The sequence below is a fragment of the Myotis myotis genome, unplaced genomic scaffold (assembly GCF_014108235.1).
Source record: "Myotis myotis isolate mMyoMyo1 unplaced genomic scaffold, mMyoMyo1.p scaffold_m19_p_21, whole genome shotgun sequence".
NCBI classification, from domain to species: domain Eukaryota; kingdom Metazoa; phylum Chordata; class Mammalia; order Chiroptera; family Vespertilionidae; genus Myotis; species Myotis myotis.
In genome coordinates this window covers 3,747,448-3,765,354 of record NW_023416326.1, presented here as the reverse complement: position 1 = coordinate 3,765,354, position 17,907 = coordinate 3,747,448, and the positions used below count along the sequence as shown (strand labels likewise).

General features: G+C 55.3%; 1 protein-coding gene across 1 annotated transcript in view; it reads right to left on the bottom strand.

Annotated features, from left to right (window-relative positions):
* Positions 1–5,182: 5,182 nt before the first annotated feature.
* Positions 5,183–17,907, bottom strand: part of DISC1 (DISC1 scaffold protein) — a 54,173-nt gene continuing 41,448 nt past the window's right edge. Inside the window, exons 11-14 of the mRNA XM_036355195.1 lie at positions 15,050–15,329; positions 8,177–8,331; positions 6,728–6,755; positions 5,183–5,317 (exon numbers count right to left, since the gene is read on the bottom strand). Coding sequence (XP_036211088.1) covers positions 5,183–5,317; positions 6,728–6,755; positions 8,177–8,331; positions 15,050–15,329 — 598 coding nt within the window. The remainder of the gene's footprint in view (positions 5,318–6,727; positions 6,756–8,176; positions 8,332–15,049; positions 15,330–17,907) is intronic.

Below are 17,907 nucleotides of genomic sequence, written 5' to 3'. Positions count from 1 at the left end.
AGGCAGCCCGGCGGCCCTCTGATATCCCGGTATCAGCCCCGTGGAAAGAGCACCTTTCAATTAGCGACGCATGACACCCGGGCCATCGCATCCGGTCGCCGTGCGGCCGCGACTACACGCAGTCTGTCCCTTAGAGCCCAGCGAGCTGCGCCCCTGAGTCGCCGCAATCAGCAAACCAGCAGGACCGCCCGACAGACACATAATCCCCGAACCGTGACAAGCAATACCTCCACCCGCGGAATCTTTCAGAAAACTCCCCCGGGGGAAAGCCAGGCCGCGCGGGTGGGGGTGAGGCCACAGGCGCGCGGCCGCTGGTATCAGAATCGCAATATTGCTCTCGGCTGGACCGTCCCATCTCATCCTGTGACCACGGGAGGCGGGACAGTGCGCGAAGCCCTCTGGACGGCACTCGAGTATTTCATGCAGCTGAAACCAAGCAATTGTTCCCCTTGGAAAATCATGGCAGCATGAAGACAAGCTTTTACATTTTCTTCTTGTTGGCAATCCTCCCCCCGGGATATTTCCCCACTGATTTTCAGAGAGAGGCAAGACGGAGAGAAACATCGATGTGAGAGAAACGCCATCGATGGGCTGCCTCCTGCACGTGCCCTGACCAGGGCCGGGGCTGGGGAGGAGCCTGCAACCGGGGCAGGTGCCCTTGACCGGAATCGAACCCGGGGCCCTTCGGTCCACAGGCCAACGCTCTATCCACTGAGCCACACCGGCCAGGGCCAAAGCTTGAACATTTTCTAAGCACTTTCTTGGTGACTTTGGGTAATTGTGCATTTTGGATGCGCACCTTAGCCTGCAGGACTGGGGACGGGGACACAGGGAGCTGAGGTCTCAGGCCAAGGGAATCGAGTCTCCCTGGACATGCCCATCAGACCCGGGCCCTTTCCTCCTGCTGATTTTCCCACAATCCATTGCAGCCCCAGCCCTTCCCCGCAGGGCTGCTGAGGATGGGACCGCATTTCGGCACCAGGAGGGGCAGGACAGGCTGGGGGACGCCGCTGACAGCACAAGAGGCAGGAGGTGCCACATGGAACTTTCCAGAAGGTGCAGGCGCAGGGGCCGGCCCGCCTCTTCAAGGACGGACGCCAACGGCGCTTCCTGGGAATCTGCCAATTGTGCAAGGATATGCTTTGTGCAAACCAGGCCAGCGAGAGTCCCCTTACACCCTCCTCTTCGCTTGCCCCCTTCCAAAGACACACATGGACTCAGTTACACACACACACACACACACACACACACGCACGCACACGCACACACACGCGCGCTTTCAGGCTGTGTGTCCGCCCCAGGACTCACCTGGCACAGGCGGCTGGCTGGCTCTCGGGAGGGCGCGTGAGAACAGCATGGAACAGAGGCCAGCCCAGGAGCAGGCTGAGGAGGGCATGGAAGGGCATGGAAGGGCACGGAAGGGCACGGAAGGGCACGGAAGGGCAGGAGGGGGCGGGGGCAGGTGCAGAGCGACACCTGATCAGGTCACACCTGCTCCCGGCCCGCGATCCCCGAGGGCCTCACCAGCACCCCTGGCGGCGGGCGGACTCCTTAAGGGGAAAGAAAGGGACGTATGTGCCCAGGGACAGTGAGTCGCCCGGAGGGGGAACGTGCCCCCGGTCCTCGCCCTGAGCTCTTTCCATTCAATTTGTTCGAAGGGCTGGGGGTCCGGACGGCACAGTGAACCCAAGGAGCCCTACCCCGGGCACCCCCAGTGGCCCAGGGAGCAAGGCTACACCTCCCATTAGCGATGAATCACACACCATAGGCGGGCGGTCTCTAGTCAAGGACTTTGTCCTCAGCCCCATCCTATGGGAGATTCCTAACGATTTTTTAAATTAATTTTTTTTTATTGATTTCAGAGAGAGGAAGGGAGAGGGAGAGATAGAAGCATCCATGATGAGAGAGAATCACTGATCGGCTGCCTCCTGCACGCCCCCCACAGGGGCATGTGCCCCGACCAGGAATCGAACGGTGACTTCCTAGTTCATAGGTCAGCGCTCACCACTGAGCACCACCGGCCAGCCCGTGTTATAAAATTAAAGGCAGTCAGATTCCGGTGTAAATGATCAGGAATGATGGTTACTTTGAATCACACTGATGTGGGTTGTCTGGCGATGAGACTGGCCGGGAGTAGGTGCGAGTGGGCTATGGGCGGATCTGGCGTCGATGAGCTCTACCAGCCAAGAGTCTAGCTGTCCCTTGCCTGCTCCTGTCCCTGCCCCCATGACCTCCCTGCCGTCAGCTTCCTTCTCCGGTGACCGCCTCCGTTTCCCAACCGAGGCCCCAGATTGTTTAAAGTCCCCAGGGGCTCCTTCGTTTTCCTCCCTTGTGAGCACATTCCCTGCAAATGCCCCTCTCAAAGAGCTAATTGGTGCCATCTGGACCCGCCACTGCCTTCCTCCCAGCCCTCGCCCCGGGGACGCATCTGCACCCCGTCCCCGGCGAGGGGCTCTGCAGCAGCTTCAGGGGAATGTTCGGTGGAAGGAAGCCACCCCAAGGACCCTGGCCAGGAGCTGACAGAGGACGTCCTTTCTCCACGGATCCGTGGTAAACAAAACGTTCAAGTCCTGCGTTGAGCGTCTGCCCCCTGGTGGTCAGTGCGCATCATAGCGACCGGCCGTTCTGCCGTTCGGTTGATTTGCATATTGGGCTTTTATTCTATAGGATTTATAGAGATTGGACAATTAAGGGTGACTTCCCACCCAAACACCTTGTGTGTCTTTTCTTCATCTGAGGCATACACATTTTCCATGTCATCTTATTCCTAGCTGTCTGCTTTTTATCTGTGTTATTTCCGATGGGGTGTTTTCTTGTATTTTATCGTCTGGTTACGGTCTGCAGAGGTAAAACCGGTTGATTTTTGTTATACTCAGCGTGTTCATTGTGTAAAAAGTTTTCTGCTGGTTCTCCTGGGGCTTCTAGCCTACAGTTGCGTCAATATGGATGTGTCTCCTCCCTTCCAAATTGTAACCTTCATTTATTTGTCTTGCCTAATTGACTTAGCCAGTATCTCCAGTAAAAATACTTCCAGTGGTGTGAGTGGGCCACTTTGGCTCTCCCCCACATAACTGGTAATGTTATTTTTAAGGTCCTCAATCCAGGGGTCAGGAATAGATAAACACATTGTCTTGTGATTGGCTGATATCAGAAAATAAGCACAGACACCATTGTAAAGCGTTGCTTTATTAGAGAGGTTTTGTGTGAGATGGTCCTGTCCAATTAATCATCCTGTTACAAAAAGATGAGATGAATTAACCTGATACATTTTTTTCTATTTTCCTCCAGAAGACAACAAAAAAATGTTAATAGTGCACTAGGACTTGGATATCCACTTTAATTTCACATAACAAGAGAGTCACCTTCATGGGGCAATAAATTATTGACAAAAACCCAAAGATTGGGTAAGGTGAGGGTATTCACAATCAGATATTAAACTGCTTAGACAAACACGCACTCATTGACCAAGGAGTACAACGTTGCTTTCTCGAAACACCAATTGGATGGGGATTTTCAAGGAAATCTGTCCAGGACCGGCCAGCGGGGCTCAGTGGTTGGGCGTCGACCTATGAACCAGGAGGTCACGGTTCGATTCCCGGTCAGGGCACATGCCCGGGATGCAGGCTCGATCCCCAGTGTGGGGCGTGCAGGAGGCAGCCCATCCATGATTCTCTCTCATCATTGATGTTTCTCTCTCTCTCCCTCTCCCTTCCTCTCTCTGAAATCAATAAAAAAAAAAAAAACTTATTAAAAAAGAAAAGAAAATCTGTCCAGTGTCAGGCAGTAGTGGTTGTTGCTGGCGTGGCTTTCGTGGTGGACGCGGAATGGATGGCTGGTTAGGGCGGGCGGGTGGGCAGGTGTGTTGAAACCTGAGAGCCATGACTACAGAACAGGGGGTCCACAGGCGGGTGGGAAGCCCAGGTTCCCAGGCTCTTTTTCTCTGGCTCATGAGGCAGGTCCCAAGGTGACCCCTCATTCTTAGGTGGACAAAACAAGCCCCGCAGCGCACAGTCCCCCAAAGTCACAGAAGGCACGTGGTGAGGAGCACCCGCTAAGAGCGCCCGCCGGTCCCTGTCACTCCTGCTCCCTCGCTGACCAGCGCTGTGTCTCGGACAAAGCCCATTGGTCTCCTCCGGCCCAGTTTCGTCATCTGTGACTCCTACCCGCTGAGGCTGACACGAGAATTTACGGGCACCCTGATCACCCAGGTCTTAGGCCAATCCCATGGGTACCTTCGAGCCTGGCCATGGTCCTGGGGTGGGCAGCAGGCTAACTGCTCCCTTCCCGTGCCCACTGTGGGGGGATTTCAGGGCCCCGAGGAGGTGCCAGGAGCCAGGCGTTGCCACGTAGAAGACGGAAATGCTGCCGGGCCGGTGTGGCTCAGTGGTGGAGCGTCAACATATGAACCAGGAGGTCAGGGCTCGATTCCCGGTCAGGGCACATGCCCAGGTTGTAGCCTCGATCCCCAGTAGGGGGCGTGCAGGAGGCAGCCGATCAATGATTCTCTCTCATCATGGATGTTTCTCTCTCTCTCCCTTCCTCTCTGAAATCAATAAAAATATATTTTTTAAAAAGGAGAAAGCGGAAACGCTGCCCACTGATAGGCTGCTCCCTGGAAATCTTCAGGGGTTTTCATCTGCGCTCAGGGATGCGTGTGAAGCACAGACGGACGGCGAAAAGCTGCTCATCCCGGACCTGGGGTCCATCAGCTCCGTCGATTGCGCGTCTGCGGGAAGGAGGGACGGAATAGCGGGAGACACATCTACGCTTCGTTTCCTTTTCACAGGCTCTTGGGTCAGGAGATACTTCAATCGCCGCAGAAAGCCAGACGGCACAGGGAGAGCGCCCCATCTCGGGGAGAGCTCACCCCGACTTCTGCCGAAAGGGGCTCCGACAAAAAGACTTCTACATCCTGGGCAGGATGTGCCCATCGCCTCCGAGTGACATTTAGGAGGAAATTCAGCCGATGCCCCCCCCTCCCTGCACATTCCCACCTGGGGACCCCTCTCAGCCTCGGGAGAGCGGGCGTGGCCACCTCTGTCCTGGGGACCTCGAGGCTCTGGGTCTCCGCCATCAACCCAGGCCCAGGGGGGACGCAGGGAGGTGAGAGCGGCCCCTGCCCCTGAGCCTTCGAAGACATGACTCGGTCACTCACCTCCTTCCCTGTCGCGTCCCGCACGCCTCAGGCCTGCGCTTCCCGCACACCGGCTGTGGCCCAGGAGGCCGCCTCGCTCTCCCCCGCCTCCCTGGGGGGCTGGAGCTGCAGGATCATGGCCTGCAGGGTCTCCTTCACCAGCCGGAGCTCGCTCCGCAGGGACTGTGGCCGCGGTTAAGGAACCTTCCGGAAGAGCGCGCGGGCCCGCGGGCGGCAGATGGGCACTGCTATCTAATTGCAGTTTCCAGCTCTTCCAAACCGCAGGCGTTAAATATTAATGCGCACTTGACACTTCGTTTAAGAGCGACAGCAATCTCTCCACGGCCTGGGGTTGCCAACGGTCTCAAGTGGGGCCTTAAGAAAGGAAAAGGCAGCCCTCGCCGGTGTGGCTCAGTGGAGAGAGCATCAGCCCGGGGAGTGAAGGGTCCCGGGTTCGACTCCGGCAGGCCCGATCCCCAGTGTAGGGTGTGCAGGAGGCAGCTGATCAATGATTCTCGTCACTGATATTTCTCTCTCTCTCTCTCTCACTCTCCATTCCTCTCTGAAATCAATAAAAAAAAAAATTTTTTTAATAAAATTTAAAAAGAAGCAAGGGGCTGTCTCCGGTGCTGGACTGGGGGAGCATGAACCAGTGGTGGTTTCTCTCCCTCAGTCCCTCCCCATGCCCTTCCCCCCTCCACCTGCCGCCAGAACAGCTGAGATACAGGTGAGAGGCGAGTTGGATTCTTCTCGTCTAAGCAAACAAATTGAACCTCACCCAGCAGGAGCAAAGGCAAAACAGAGAAATATGTGGACGCCACTGAATCACCATGAGGTCACCCCATGCGGTCAGACCACGTGGGTATGGCTCCGTCCCAGGCGGAGAGCCACCAGCTTTGGGACAGGCAGCTCCGGGATCTTAGCTCCCGCCGGCCGGCCGTCTGTGCTGTTTAAGGGCAATGTCGGCCCAACGTCAAGAGGAAAAGACGCCCTTAGGTGGTGATGTTCAAAGGCTTCTCTTTCTAAGAAAATAAGCAGCAGCAGAGGAGCCTGGGAATCATGCAGATGAGCCTCTCCTCAGCATCAAATGCGGAGCCACCCTGCAAGGCTGTTGGCAGCTTGTCATTCTCTTGGCGCTTCCCCGGCCCCCGTCACGTGTGCAATTTGCATGCATTTCCTGGGCCGGCTCCCTCCTGGCACCAGAACTTGAGGGGAAGGAGGGTGGGGCCCAGGGGGTGCAAGGAAGAAAGAACAGGGTACTTTTTTAACGTCTCCGTTTGCCTCCATTTCTCGGGGCGGCTCTGCTACGCTTTGGTCGAGACGCACACGACGAGACAAGCCAGAGCACACGGGGTCCCAGGCTGGGCCCCACGCTGCACCCGAATCACAGGGTTATGCGAGGAACGCACAGAACTGACGCCGCTTCGGAACCCGACAAACTAATGACCTTTGCTAGACGGCCGCCGGGGCGACACGCCCTGTGGGTAACACCCTGAGCGATGACAAAGGTTTTCGGAGAGAGAAACTGAACTCAGTGAAATGCTCCTTAAAGAGCTTGCCATCGAGCGCTTCCCGGGGGGTGGTCAAGGTTACCTTCTGTGCATCTGTGGTCCGGATCAGGCTTCAGGGAAGAGTCGAGGTTGAAAGCCAGACGGTGGTGGAAATTTTATCTGCAGGGGAGGGGTTGACTTCAGTACCAAAACCAGCGCTTCCCAATCCTGGTGTGACGAGGCCCCCCTCTCCCCCTGTATGTCCCCAATTATCTCAGCAAGGATCAGCAACATTGTCAAAAAAACAAAAACAAAAAAAAAAACAGGGCTTCAAGCCCTGGCCGGTTTGGCTCAGTGAATAGAGAGCATCGGCCTGCGGACCAAAGGGTCCCGGGTTTGATTCCGGTCAAGGGCACATACCTTGATTGCAGGCTCCTCCCCGGCCCAGGCCCTGGTCGGGGCACATGCAGGGGGCAACCAATCGCTGTGTTTCTGTCACATCAATGTTTCTCTCTGTCGTTCCCTCTCTCTTCCACTCTCTCTAAAAATCAATGGGAAAATATCCTCGGGGGAAGATTTAAAAAATAAACAAACTTCAGTAAAACGCTTTGATTAGAGCTTGAAACGTGGACAGTGACCGTGTGTCCCCCCAGAGGGGCCCCTCCCTTTGCTTCTGCCTCCTGGTGGTCCAAGCAGGGCCCGGGCTTGTCGCTGGGAGATGCTGCCACTGGGTAGACGTGACCTTGGACCAGCCACCGGATGTCTCAGCCTCCGTTTTCTCAGCTAGCCAGGAGGGATGAGACTTCCTATCTACCCACAGCTGTTTATTAGAATTAAATGGCTTTTTAGATAAACCTCAGTGCGGCCACTGATCAATCCAATTAAGCGTTTGGTACAAAAGAGTTGCATCGACTTCCCTTGAAACCTCTACCTGGATGTGGTTTGAGGTTGTGACAGAGGTGCTGAGTGTGGAGGAGCGAGGGGCAGGGGGGTGCAAATGGGCGTGGAGGATCTAGTTTTGTACCTGAAACCAAGCACTGGCCACATATAAGGACTGTGTCCGGCCTACTTCCTGAATGCAGCCTCATTTAGCCCCCGTAGACTTAGGGCCTGCCCGGCCGGCGTGGCTCAGTGGTTGAGCATCGACCTATGGACCAGGAGGTCGCAGTTCCATTCCCGGTCGGGGCACATGCCCGGGTTGCGGGCTCGATCCCCAGATGCATGTGCATCCCCTCGGACACCTGAGCTCACCTGGAAACAGCAGCCGGGCCTGTGCACTCGCACCTGCCCAGGCCTGGAATCACGGGGCATTTTCTAAGACAGTGGTTCTCAACCTTCCTCATGCCGCAACCCTTTAATACAGTTCCTCGTGTTGTGGGGACCCCCAATGTCATTGTTACACATTGAACATCATGAAAGCATAGTGATGAATCACAAAAACAATATGTAATTATAGATGTGTTTTCCGATGGTCTTAGGCGACCCCTGTGAAAGGGTCGTTCGACCCCCAGGTTGAGAACCGCTGTTCTAAGACCTGCGTTTACAGAACCACCTGGCGGGCGGTTCGTCCACGAGAACGGAAAGGATATGAATGAGGACTTCATCGTGGCTGTGCATGGCCGCGTGCAGCTGATCCTCCAGGCACAGCAACTTCTTGCCGATGGCTTCGCATTTCTCGCCCAGCTCTGCGGAAAGGGTGTGCGGTCCCTGGTCAGAGAGGGGAAGAGACGACGTGTAAGCCACAGGTTTTGGCGGGGCCATGAGCAGGTCCGGCCTCCCAGCTCTCAGCCTCCACACAGACTCAGAGCAGGGGGCCTGCTGGCATCAAATGGCTCCCTCCTCGTTCTGAAGCTAAAACACATATAAATCAAAGCTGAATCAAGTCATTTAAAACTATGGCTTTGCCTTTCTCCCCAAAACATATAATCCTTGCCTATTTTTTTAAAAAAAATTATATAGATTGGGAGAGTCTGGGAAAGCAATTTCCGAGGGCACGGTCTGAATTTTAAATTTTAAATTGTTTATATCCTACGATCCAATGGTTCTTCCTGGATTCGCTCAAAAAGCAAATGTCTATATTTAAACTCTCTGGTCAAGGGCCCGTGCCTGGGTTGCAGGCTCAATCCCCCGCGTGCGGGAGGCAAACCACTTGATACGTCTCTCTCACATCGACGTTTCTCTCTGTCTGTCTCTCCCCCTCCCTTCCACTCTCTCTAAAAATCAATGGAAAATGATCTTGGGGTGAGGATTAACAAAAAAATATAAAAAATAAATCAAACAATCTTATATTTTCTTTAAAAAGAAAAGCCCGCCTTCCCTCCTTCCCCTCCACGCGGGCCTGATACGGTAGCGCCAGCCCAGCCGGCAGCCTTTCCGATACAATTTGCTTAACTCACTTCATGATCAAAACCTGCAGACTTGGACGCCGGGGCCGACGGCCCAGCTGTGCTGAATTAGAGCAGATGTCAGACTTCTGTCCGCCTCGCCAGGCCCGGGGAGCTTGATGTAAACCAGAGAGCCGGGCTTCCTTTGTTGCACAGGATTTTCCCATTAAAATGACTTTCGAAAAACATTTATCTATAAAAGTTTATGCTCAGATCAAAAAGGCATTCGGTGGCTGGCCTGCACGGACCCCTAAACCTCACACGCTCCCTAAGCTCCGGCTGACAACCCCAAGGACTTTTATTTTTTTTTTCAGAGAGGAAGGGAGAGGGAGAGAGAGAGAGAGAGAAACATCCATGAGAAGAGAGAATCATGGATCCGCTGCCTCCTGCACGCCCCCGACTGGGGATCGAGCCCACAATCCGGGCATGTGCCCTTGACCGGAATCAAACCGTGGCCTCCTGGGTCATAGGCCGATGCTCAACCACTGAGCTACACTTCCCTCCCCCTCTCCCTTCTCATCTCCCTCCTCCTAAAATCAATGAAAACATTTCTTTTAAAGAATATTGAAATAGTTGTTTTTTCCCAGTGCTGTCAAAAGCACCTCTGATGAGGGAGGAAGTCTGATGTGCGAAATGGTATCCTATATAATAAAAGGCTAATATCCAATCGGCAGAACAACCGGTCACTATGACGTGCACTGACCACCAGGGAGCAGACACTCAATGCAGGAGCGGCCCCCCAGGGGGTCAGTGTGCTCCCACAGGGGGAACGCCGCTCAGCCAGAAGCCGGGCTCACGGCTGGTGAGCGCTGTGGCGGTGGTAGGAGCCTCTCCCACCTCTATGGCAGGTGGACATCCCCCGAGGGGTCCTGGACTGTGAGAGGACGCAGGCCAGGCTGAGGGACCCCTCCCACCAGTGCACGAATGTCGTGCACCGGGCCTCTAGTCAAGTAATAAAACAGAAAAACCTTGTAACTGAGAACACGTGCCTTGCTAGGATCTAAAATTCCTCTGGGGAATCGAGTGCCTCTGAGGCCTGTACTTCCCGTGGGCAATGCCCTGTGCAGGCACTGTGCTCTGAAGTCATCACTTCCTTCTGCCCTTGCTGGGATCTGCTGGGATCCGCTGGGATCCGCTGGGATCCGGGTGTGGAAGGAGCCCACCTGGGAACTCCTGCTCTGGGCGCTCTTACTCAGGCCCCCCTTCCCCTCGGTCATGCAATGAGGCCCCAGAAATAGCTGCCTGTCCATACAAATATAGGGTGTCCCAAAATTCACGCAAGATTTGAATTTTGCGTGAGCATTAACAACAACAAAAATAAAAGCCTAATTTTACTTGGTTTATTCAATCAGATTCTAATATCTGTTGCCCTTTGATTTCAATCCCTTCCATTTGATCAGCATGACCCGGTACCAATGATGGCCCAGGAGCAGGGACAATGAAGACCAATGAAGACCACGGCTTTGCGTATGTGCCAGCCAAGCCGTGGAGGCCATTTACCCGATGTGCTATTCCATACATATATGTATACTTTATGAATCAATACAAAATTTACAATTTTTCATTATAAACCTGTGTTTTCTATCAAAATTACTTCTTGCGTGAATTTTGGGACACCCTATACCTCACGCAGCCTGTGACCCGGGCTCCATCGCAAAGACAAGACAGCCAGGGCTCTCTCTCGTCTGCATTGATGAATTGCCAATGGCAGCATTTAAGTTTTAAAACATAGAAAACCCATCCAGCCGGTGTGGCTCAGGGGTTGAGCACTGACCTAGGACCCAGGAGGTCACGGTTCCATTCCCGGTCAGGGCACAGGCCCACCCAGGTTGTGGTCTGGATCCCCAGTGGGGGGAGTGCAGGAGGCAGTGGATCAATGGTTCTCTCTCATCATTGATGTTTCTCTCTCCCTCTCCCTCTCCCTTCCTCTCTGAAATCAATAAACATATCTTTTTTATGGCAAACCCCCCCCCACACACACACACACACACACTGCAAACATACAGTCATTTACAACCCGAAAATGCAACTTGAACCGCGTGAGGTCCGTGCGGTTGTTCCGTTTCATTCCCTCTCCCGTAGCTGGAGGCGAACCAGAGGCGAGGCCCGCCATCCGCGCGCGCTGAGCTGACGCGTTAAATAAAGCCTTCACTCAGCTCGGCCTCAAAAGCACAGCCTTCCAGCTCGTCCCTCGGGCTGTTTTCCAACGTATTCGCTTGGCAAACACATTCCAGGGATGCTGTAGGGTTTCCTTTCCTTCTTCTTTTTTTTTTTTAATCGTCCACATGAAGAACATGTACCTCACACAAGGCCCCACCCATCCCACAAAGAACCTCTCCCGCATCCATCTGAAACAGACGGCACAAACACACGCATTCCTCTTGCCACATCCACACGGGACCCTCCGGCCGCATGTGAGCGCCCGCGGGCCCCGCGGCACCCATTCAGACACCAAAGGATTCATCCACGTCTCTTAACGGCAGGGCTACACCCTGGGTGAGTGGGGTTTCTTTCAAGAGCATCCAGATGTCGGCAGTGGTGAGGAAAACATCGAGGAGAAGCAACGCGTAGCTCAGTGGTTCTCAGCCCTGGCTGCCCATTGGAGTCACCTGGGAATCTTTTTAAAATCCTGATTTCTGGGCCTCCTCCTCCGGAAATTCTGTTTCTCTGTTACTCATGTTGTGGCCTCACCCCATCACAAAGAAACAGAATTTCCGGAGGAGGAGGCCCAGAAATCAGGATTTTAAAAAAAGATTCCCAGGGGATTCTAATGGGCAGCCAAGGTTGAGAACCACTGGCGTAGATGTTAACCGGCCTGGGGTGGCAGCTATATACTAGTGTATATATATATATATATTCATATTCTTAATGTGTTTTTATTGATTTCAGAGAGGAAGGGAGAGGGAGAGAGAGAAACATCAGTGATGAGAGAATCATGGACTGGCTGCCTCCAGCACGCCCCACACTAGGGATCGAGCCCACAACCGGGGCGTGTGCCCTGACCCCCGTGACCTCCTGGTTCCTAGGTCACGCTCACCCACTGAGCCATCCCGGCCGGGCTCAGCTATATTTCCTATGATCACTCGAGAGAATGCGGCCGCCTTCCTGGGCGCACAGGTCAGTGAAAGACCCAAGCTGAGTGCGGAAGACCCTGTCCAGGACGTTCACGCACCAGCACGGACCTACACAGCCTCTATCTCACACGAGGACTCGGATCCCTGGGACGGTGACGTCGAACCCTAAGACCCTTTTGTGTCAGAAAATGGAAACGGCCCAGGTTTGGGGGGGGGCCCTTTAGGGGGAACAGGGTCTGCGAGCCGCCTGGCGCTAGAAAAGACAGAACTACTAAGAGTCAAGAGGAACCCCGAGGACGGGACCCAGTGCCCACTTTCATCTGGGTCCATTTTAACGTGTTTTTAAAAAATTTCTAAATGTTCCTTGGTAAAGTGTGCAAGTGTGAAGGCTTCTAGAATTACTGATGTTAAATGCCAGCGTCTAGCCCTGGCTGGATGGGACCCCGGGCTGGTCTACACTCCAGGCAGGAAATGAGACACGAAAGGTACAATAAGACGTTAGATGCCCCAGCTGGTCTGGCTCAGTGGATGGCGCGTCGGCCTGCAGACTGAAGGGTCCTGGGTTTGATTCCTGGTCAAGGGCACGTGCCCGGGTTGTGGCCTTGATCCGCAGTGCGGGCTGTGCAGGAGGCAGCCCATCAGTGATTCTCTCCCATCATCGATGTTTCTCTCTGTCCCTCTCCCTTCCTCTCTGGAATTAATAAAAATATGTATTTTTTTAAGAAGGCAAGGAGATGCACAGAACCGCAGGAGTGCGCCGCAGCCTGTGGGGGCAGCACGCTCCTGCCGGCCCTGCCCCAGAGGCAGGGAGGCAGCCAAGAGGGCAGAGTGTCAGTTCATCTGCCAGAAATGGGAGCCCTGGACTGGCAGCCGCTCAGCAACCCTCGGGGAACCGCCCAGACGCATCGAAGGGGCCTCCTCACCCCGCGGTGGCCGCCCAGCGCTCACAGCGGGGACGAGGCGTTTCCCAGATGAGAGCGCCCCGGCACGCGGGTGTTCTCCTCCGCACCGAGTTAGCTTAATTAGTGGGAGAGGCGCCACGGCCTAGCCCCGGAGCACAGAAAGTCCTTCCAGAACTTTCCAAGGGGAGGCACAGGGCAGAGCCTACCGCCTTTCCCTGGGCAGGTGAGGGGCAGGCTGGCATCCGTGAGCTGCGGGGAGAGCGGGAGCGGCCGGCTGAGAGGCAGTAGCTGACAGTGAGCCAGCTGAGAGGTCGTTAGCTGAGAGTTAACCAGCTGAGAGTTAGCTGAGAGTTAGTTAGCTGAGAGTTAGTTAGCTGAGAGTTAGCTGAGAGTTAACCAGCTGAGAGTTAGCTGAGAGTTAGCCAGCTGAGAGGTAGTTAGCTGAGAGTTAGTTAGCTGAGAGTTAGCTGAAAGTTAACCAGCTGAGAGTTAGCTGAGAGTTAGTTAGCTGAGAGTTAGTTAGCTGAGAGTTAGTTAGCTGAGAGTAGTTAGCTGAGAGTTAGTTAGCTGAGAGTTAGCCAGCTGAGAGGTCGTTAGCTGAGAGTAGTTAGCTGAGAGTAGTTAGCTGAGAGGTAGTTAGCTGAGAGGTAGTTAGCTGAGAGTTAACCAGCTGAGAGTTAGTTAGCTGAGAGTTAGCCAGCTGAGAGTTACCCAGCTGAGAGTTAGTTAGCTGAGAGTTAGTTAGCTGAGAGTTACCCAGCTGAGAGTTAGCCAGCTGAGAGTTAGCTGAGAGTTAGTTAGCTGAGAGTTAGCCAGCTGAGAGGTAGTTAGCTGAGAGTTACCCAGCTGAGAGTTAGTTAGCTGAGAGTTAGCCAGCTGAGAGGTAGTTAGCTGAGAGGTAGTTAGCTGAGAGTTAGGTAGCTGAGAGTTAGTTAGCTGAGAGTTAGGTAGCTGAGAGTTACCCAGCTGAGAGTTAGCTAGCTGAGAGTTAGTTAGCTGAGAGTTAGCCAGCTGAGAGGTAGTTAGCTGAGAGTTACCCAGCTGAGAGTTACCCAGCTGAGAGTTAGTTAGCTGAGAGTTAGCTAGCTGAGAGTTACCCAGCTGAGAGTTAGCTAGCTGAGAGTTAGCCAGCTGAGAGTTAGTTAGCTGAGAGTTAGCTAGCTGAGAGTTACCCAGCTGAGAGTTAGCTAGCTGAGAGTTAGTTAGCTGAGAGTTAGCCAGCTGAGAGGTAGTTAGCTGAGAGTTAACCAGCTGAGAGTTAGCTAGCTGAGAGTTAGCCAGCTGAGAGTTAGTTAGCTGAGAGGTAGTTAGCTGAGAGTTAACCAGCTGAGAGGTAGCTAGCTGAGAGGTAGTTAGCTGAGAGGTAGTTAGCTGAGAGTTAACCAGCTGAGAGTTAGCTAGCTGAGAGTTAGCCAGCTGAGAGTTAGATAGCTGAGAGTTAGCCAGCTGAGAGGTAGTTAGCTGAGAGTTAGCCAGCTGAGAGTTAGTTAGCTGAAAGGTAGTTAGCTGAGAGTTAGCCAGCTGAGAGTTAGTTAGCTGAGAGTTAGCTAGCTGAGAGTTAGCTAGCTGAGAGTTAGCCAGCTGAGAGTTAGCTAGCTGAGAGTTAGCCAGCTGAGAGTTAGCCAGCTGAGAGTTAGCTAGCTGAGAGTTAGTTAGCTGAGAGTTAGCCAGCTGAGAGTTAGCTAGCTGAGAGTTAGTTAGCTGAGAGTTAAGCTAGCTGAGAGTTAGCCCCTTCCCCACCAACAGCCCATCCTGTTCTCAGCTCTGTCCCGGACGCAGGGACCACAGCTAGACAGGGCCAGGGATACAGCCTGCAACTGAGGTACCTGCCCTTGACCGGAACGAACCCCGGGACCCTCCAGCCTGCAGGCCGATGCTCTATCCACTGAGCCACACCAGCTGGGGCCCAAATTCTACATTGTTAGAATCCTACTCAAGCCTTCTTAAACCTTAAAAGTGTGCCTGGTCCCGTGGAAGCCCTTCCAATATTTACTGCTCTCATCGGGCGTGTGGCCCCCAAACTCCCTCAGCGCGGAGCCCCGCTGAAGGTCTGGGATGGACAGACCTCTCTCTGTTCGCTGGCAGCACGGTGGGGAGAGGGAGCCGGGGGCGCCTTCCACTCCTCGGACGCCTGCAGGGGGGTCCTGCTCCCATCCTCGGCGGCGGGGGGCCCGGGGCCGCTGCCCGGGGCTGCCGTGCGGCCGTCTCCCGCCAAGTCACCGAGCTGCGGCTCATCCTCTGCAGACGGGCTGCCCCGCGGCTCCGGGGGCTGCAGGCTCTGGATCAGCAACCGGCAAGCCTCCACGTCGGCTTCCCACACTCTTCCCAGCAGCGGACACAGGCAGCTAAGACAGAAGGGAGCAGAGGCGTACACATCAAGTCAGGGGGTCTCCTCATCCCCGCTCAAGAGCTGGGCTACCTGCCCGGCCAGCGGGGCTCAGGGGTTGAGCGTCGACCTAGGAACCAGGAGATCACGGTTCGATTCCCGATCAGGCACAGGCCCCAGTTGCGGGCTCCATCCCCACTGTGGGGCCTGCAGGAGGCAGCCGGCATCAATAATGTTATGATTTCTTTTGAGAACTTTTCTTTTTAAGAAGCATGACTCAAAGGCCCTGCTTTTGTGATGAATGGAAGCTGCAGGACTCTCTTCTGAGGCCCAGCATACAATCCAACCCCAGCAGGTCCTCCCAGCGCAAGAAATGCCATCTTTACACCGGCAGCCACGGGAGGAAGAAGCCCGGGTTCTGCCTGAGGCGGCTGAGATAAGGGACTTAGAAGCCATCCTGGGGTGGGCTCCGTCCACACAGGGAGAGCGCCCAGCAGCGGGGGTGTCTGCAGGGGCTGCTGGGAGCTAGTGTCCCACCCGTGGTGTGTGCATCAGGGCGGCTGGGGGTGCGGTGGGTGGGAAGCGAAGGGAGCAAACCGGATCAGAGGAAGTGCCGGGCGCAATATTCTGTCCAGACGACATTTGCCGAGGCTGCTCAGAACTGTCACCCCACTCCCCGTGAGACGAGGACACAGCGGAGCCCCCCAAAATGATGGCATGAGCGTCTGAGAAGTCCCATGAGGCGTTGAGCTTATATTCATCCTACATGTGAAGCCAACAGGTCCTACCATGTTAGCAAACTCAAACGTCATACAATCCTGCCTGGCCAGCGTGGCTCAGTGGTTGAGCGTCGACCTAGGAACCAGGAGGTCACGGTTCCATTCCCGGTCAAGGGCACACGCCCGGGTTGCGGGCTCCATCCCTAGTCGGGGGGCGTGCAGGAGGCAGCCGATCTAGGATTCTCTCTCATCTTTGATGTTTCTGTCTCTCTCTCCCTCTCCCTTCCTCTCTGAAATCAATAAAAGTAAATATTTTTGAAAGGAACACGTAGAAACCTGTCTCGGAGAGGAGGCGGCGGGCGCAGAGCGCACCTGGCCCAGGTGAGCACCCCCTCGCTAAGCAGGAGCCCAGGTGAGCACCCCCTCGCTAAGCAGGAGCCCAGGTGAGCACCCCCTCGCTAAGCAGGAGCCCAGGTGAGCACCCCCTCTCTAAGCAGGAGCCCAGGTGAGCACCCCCTCTCTAAGCAGGAGCCCAGGTGAGCACCCCCTCTCTAAGCAGGAGCCCAGGTGAGCACCCCCTCTCTAAGCAGGAGCCCAGGTGAGCACCCCCTCGCTAAGCAGGAGCCCAGGTGAGCACCCCCTCGCTAAGCAGGAGCCCAGGTGAGCATCCCCCTCGCTAAGCAGGAGCCCAGGTGAGCACCCCCCTCTCTAAGCAGGAGCCCAGGTGAGCACCCCCTCGCTAAGCAGGAGCCCAGGTGAGCACCCCCTCGCTAAGCAGGAGCCCAGGTGAGCACCCCCTCGCTAAGCAGGAGCCCAGGTGAGCATGCCCCTCGCTAAGCAGGAGCCCAGGTGAGCACCCCCCTCTCTAAGCAGGAGCCCAGGTGAGCACCCCCCTCGCTAAGCAGGAGCCCAGGTGAGCACCCCCTCTCTAAGCAGGAGCCCAGGTGAGCACCCCCCTCTCTAAGCAGGAGCCCAGGTGAGCACCCCCTCTCTAAGCAGGAGCCCAGGTGAGCACCCCCTCTCTAAGCAGGAGCCCAGGTGAGCACCCCCTCTCTAAGCAGGAGCCCAGGTGAGCACCCCCTCTCTAAGCAGGAGCCCAGGTGAGCACCCCCTCTCTAAGCAGGAGCCCAGGTGAGCACCCCCTCTCTAAGCAGGAGCCCAGGTGAGCACCCCCTCTCTAAGCAGGAGCCCAGGTGAGCACCCCCTCGCTAAGCAGGAGCCCAGGTGAGCACCCCCTCGCTAAGCAGGAGCCCAGGTGAGCACCCCCTCGCTAAGCAGGAGCCCAGGTGAGCACCCCCTCGCTAAGCAGGAGCCCAGGTGAGCATGCCCCTCGCTAAGGAGGGGAGCCATTTCCTCGGAGGGCGCCTCTGGCCCACAGGCCTCCTGACCCCACGCTCTCTGGCGACCACCTTCCTCCCACGTCGGGCCCGAGGCCGGGAGGTGCCAGCCCATGGAGAGAGCCTGCTTCCCAAGCAGCAGAGGGAAGCCGGCAGCACCTGCTTGTCCCGCAGAGCAGAGCACGGCTCGGCGAGGCGCCCCCCTCATCGCCTCTCACCGTGTTTCAGCGACGGCATCGTCTGAGCAGAGAAAGGTCTAGGCCAGTGATGGCGAACCTTTTGAGCTCGGCGTGTCGGCATTTTGAAAAACCCTAACTTAATTCTGGTGCCGTGCCACATAGAGAAACTTTTTTGATATCTGCAACCATAGTAAAACCAAGACTTATATTTTTGGTATTTATTTTATATATTTAAATGCCATGTAACAAAGAAAAATCAACCCAAAAAAAATGAGTTCGCGTGTCACCTCTGACACGCGTGTCATAGGTTCGCCATCACTGGTCTAGGCGTGGCCCGATTAAAGAGCGACTTAACAATTTCC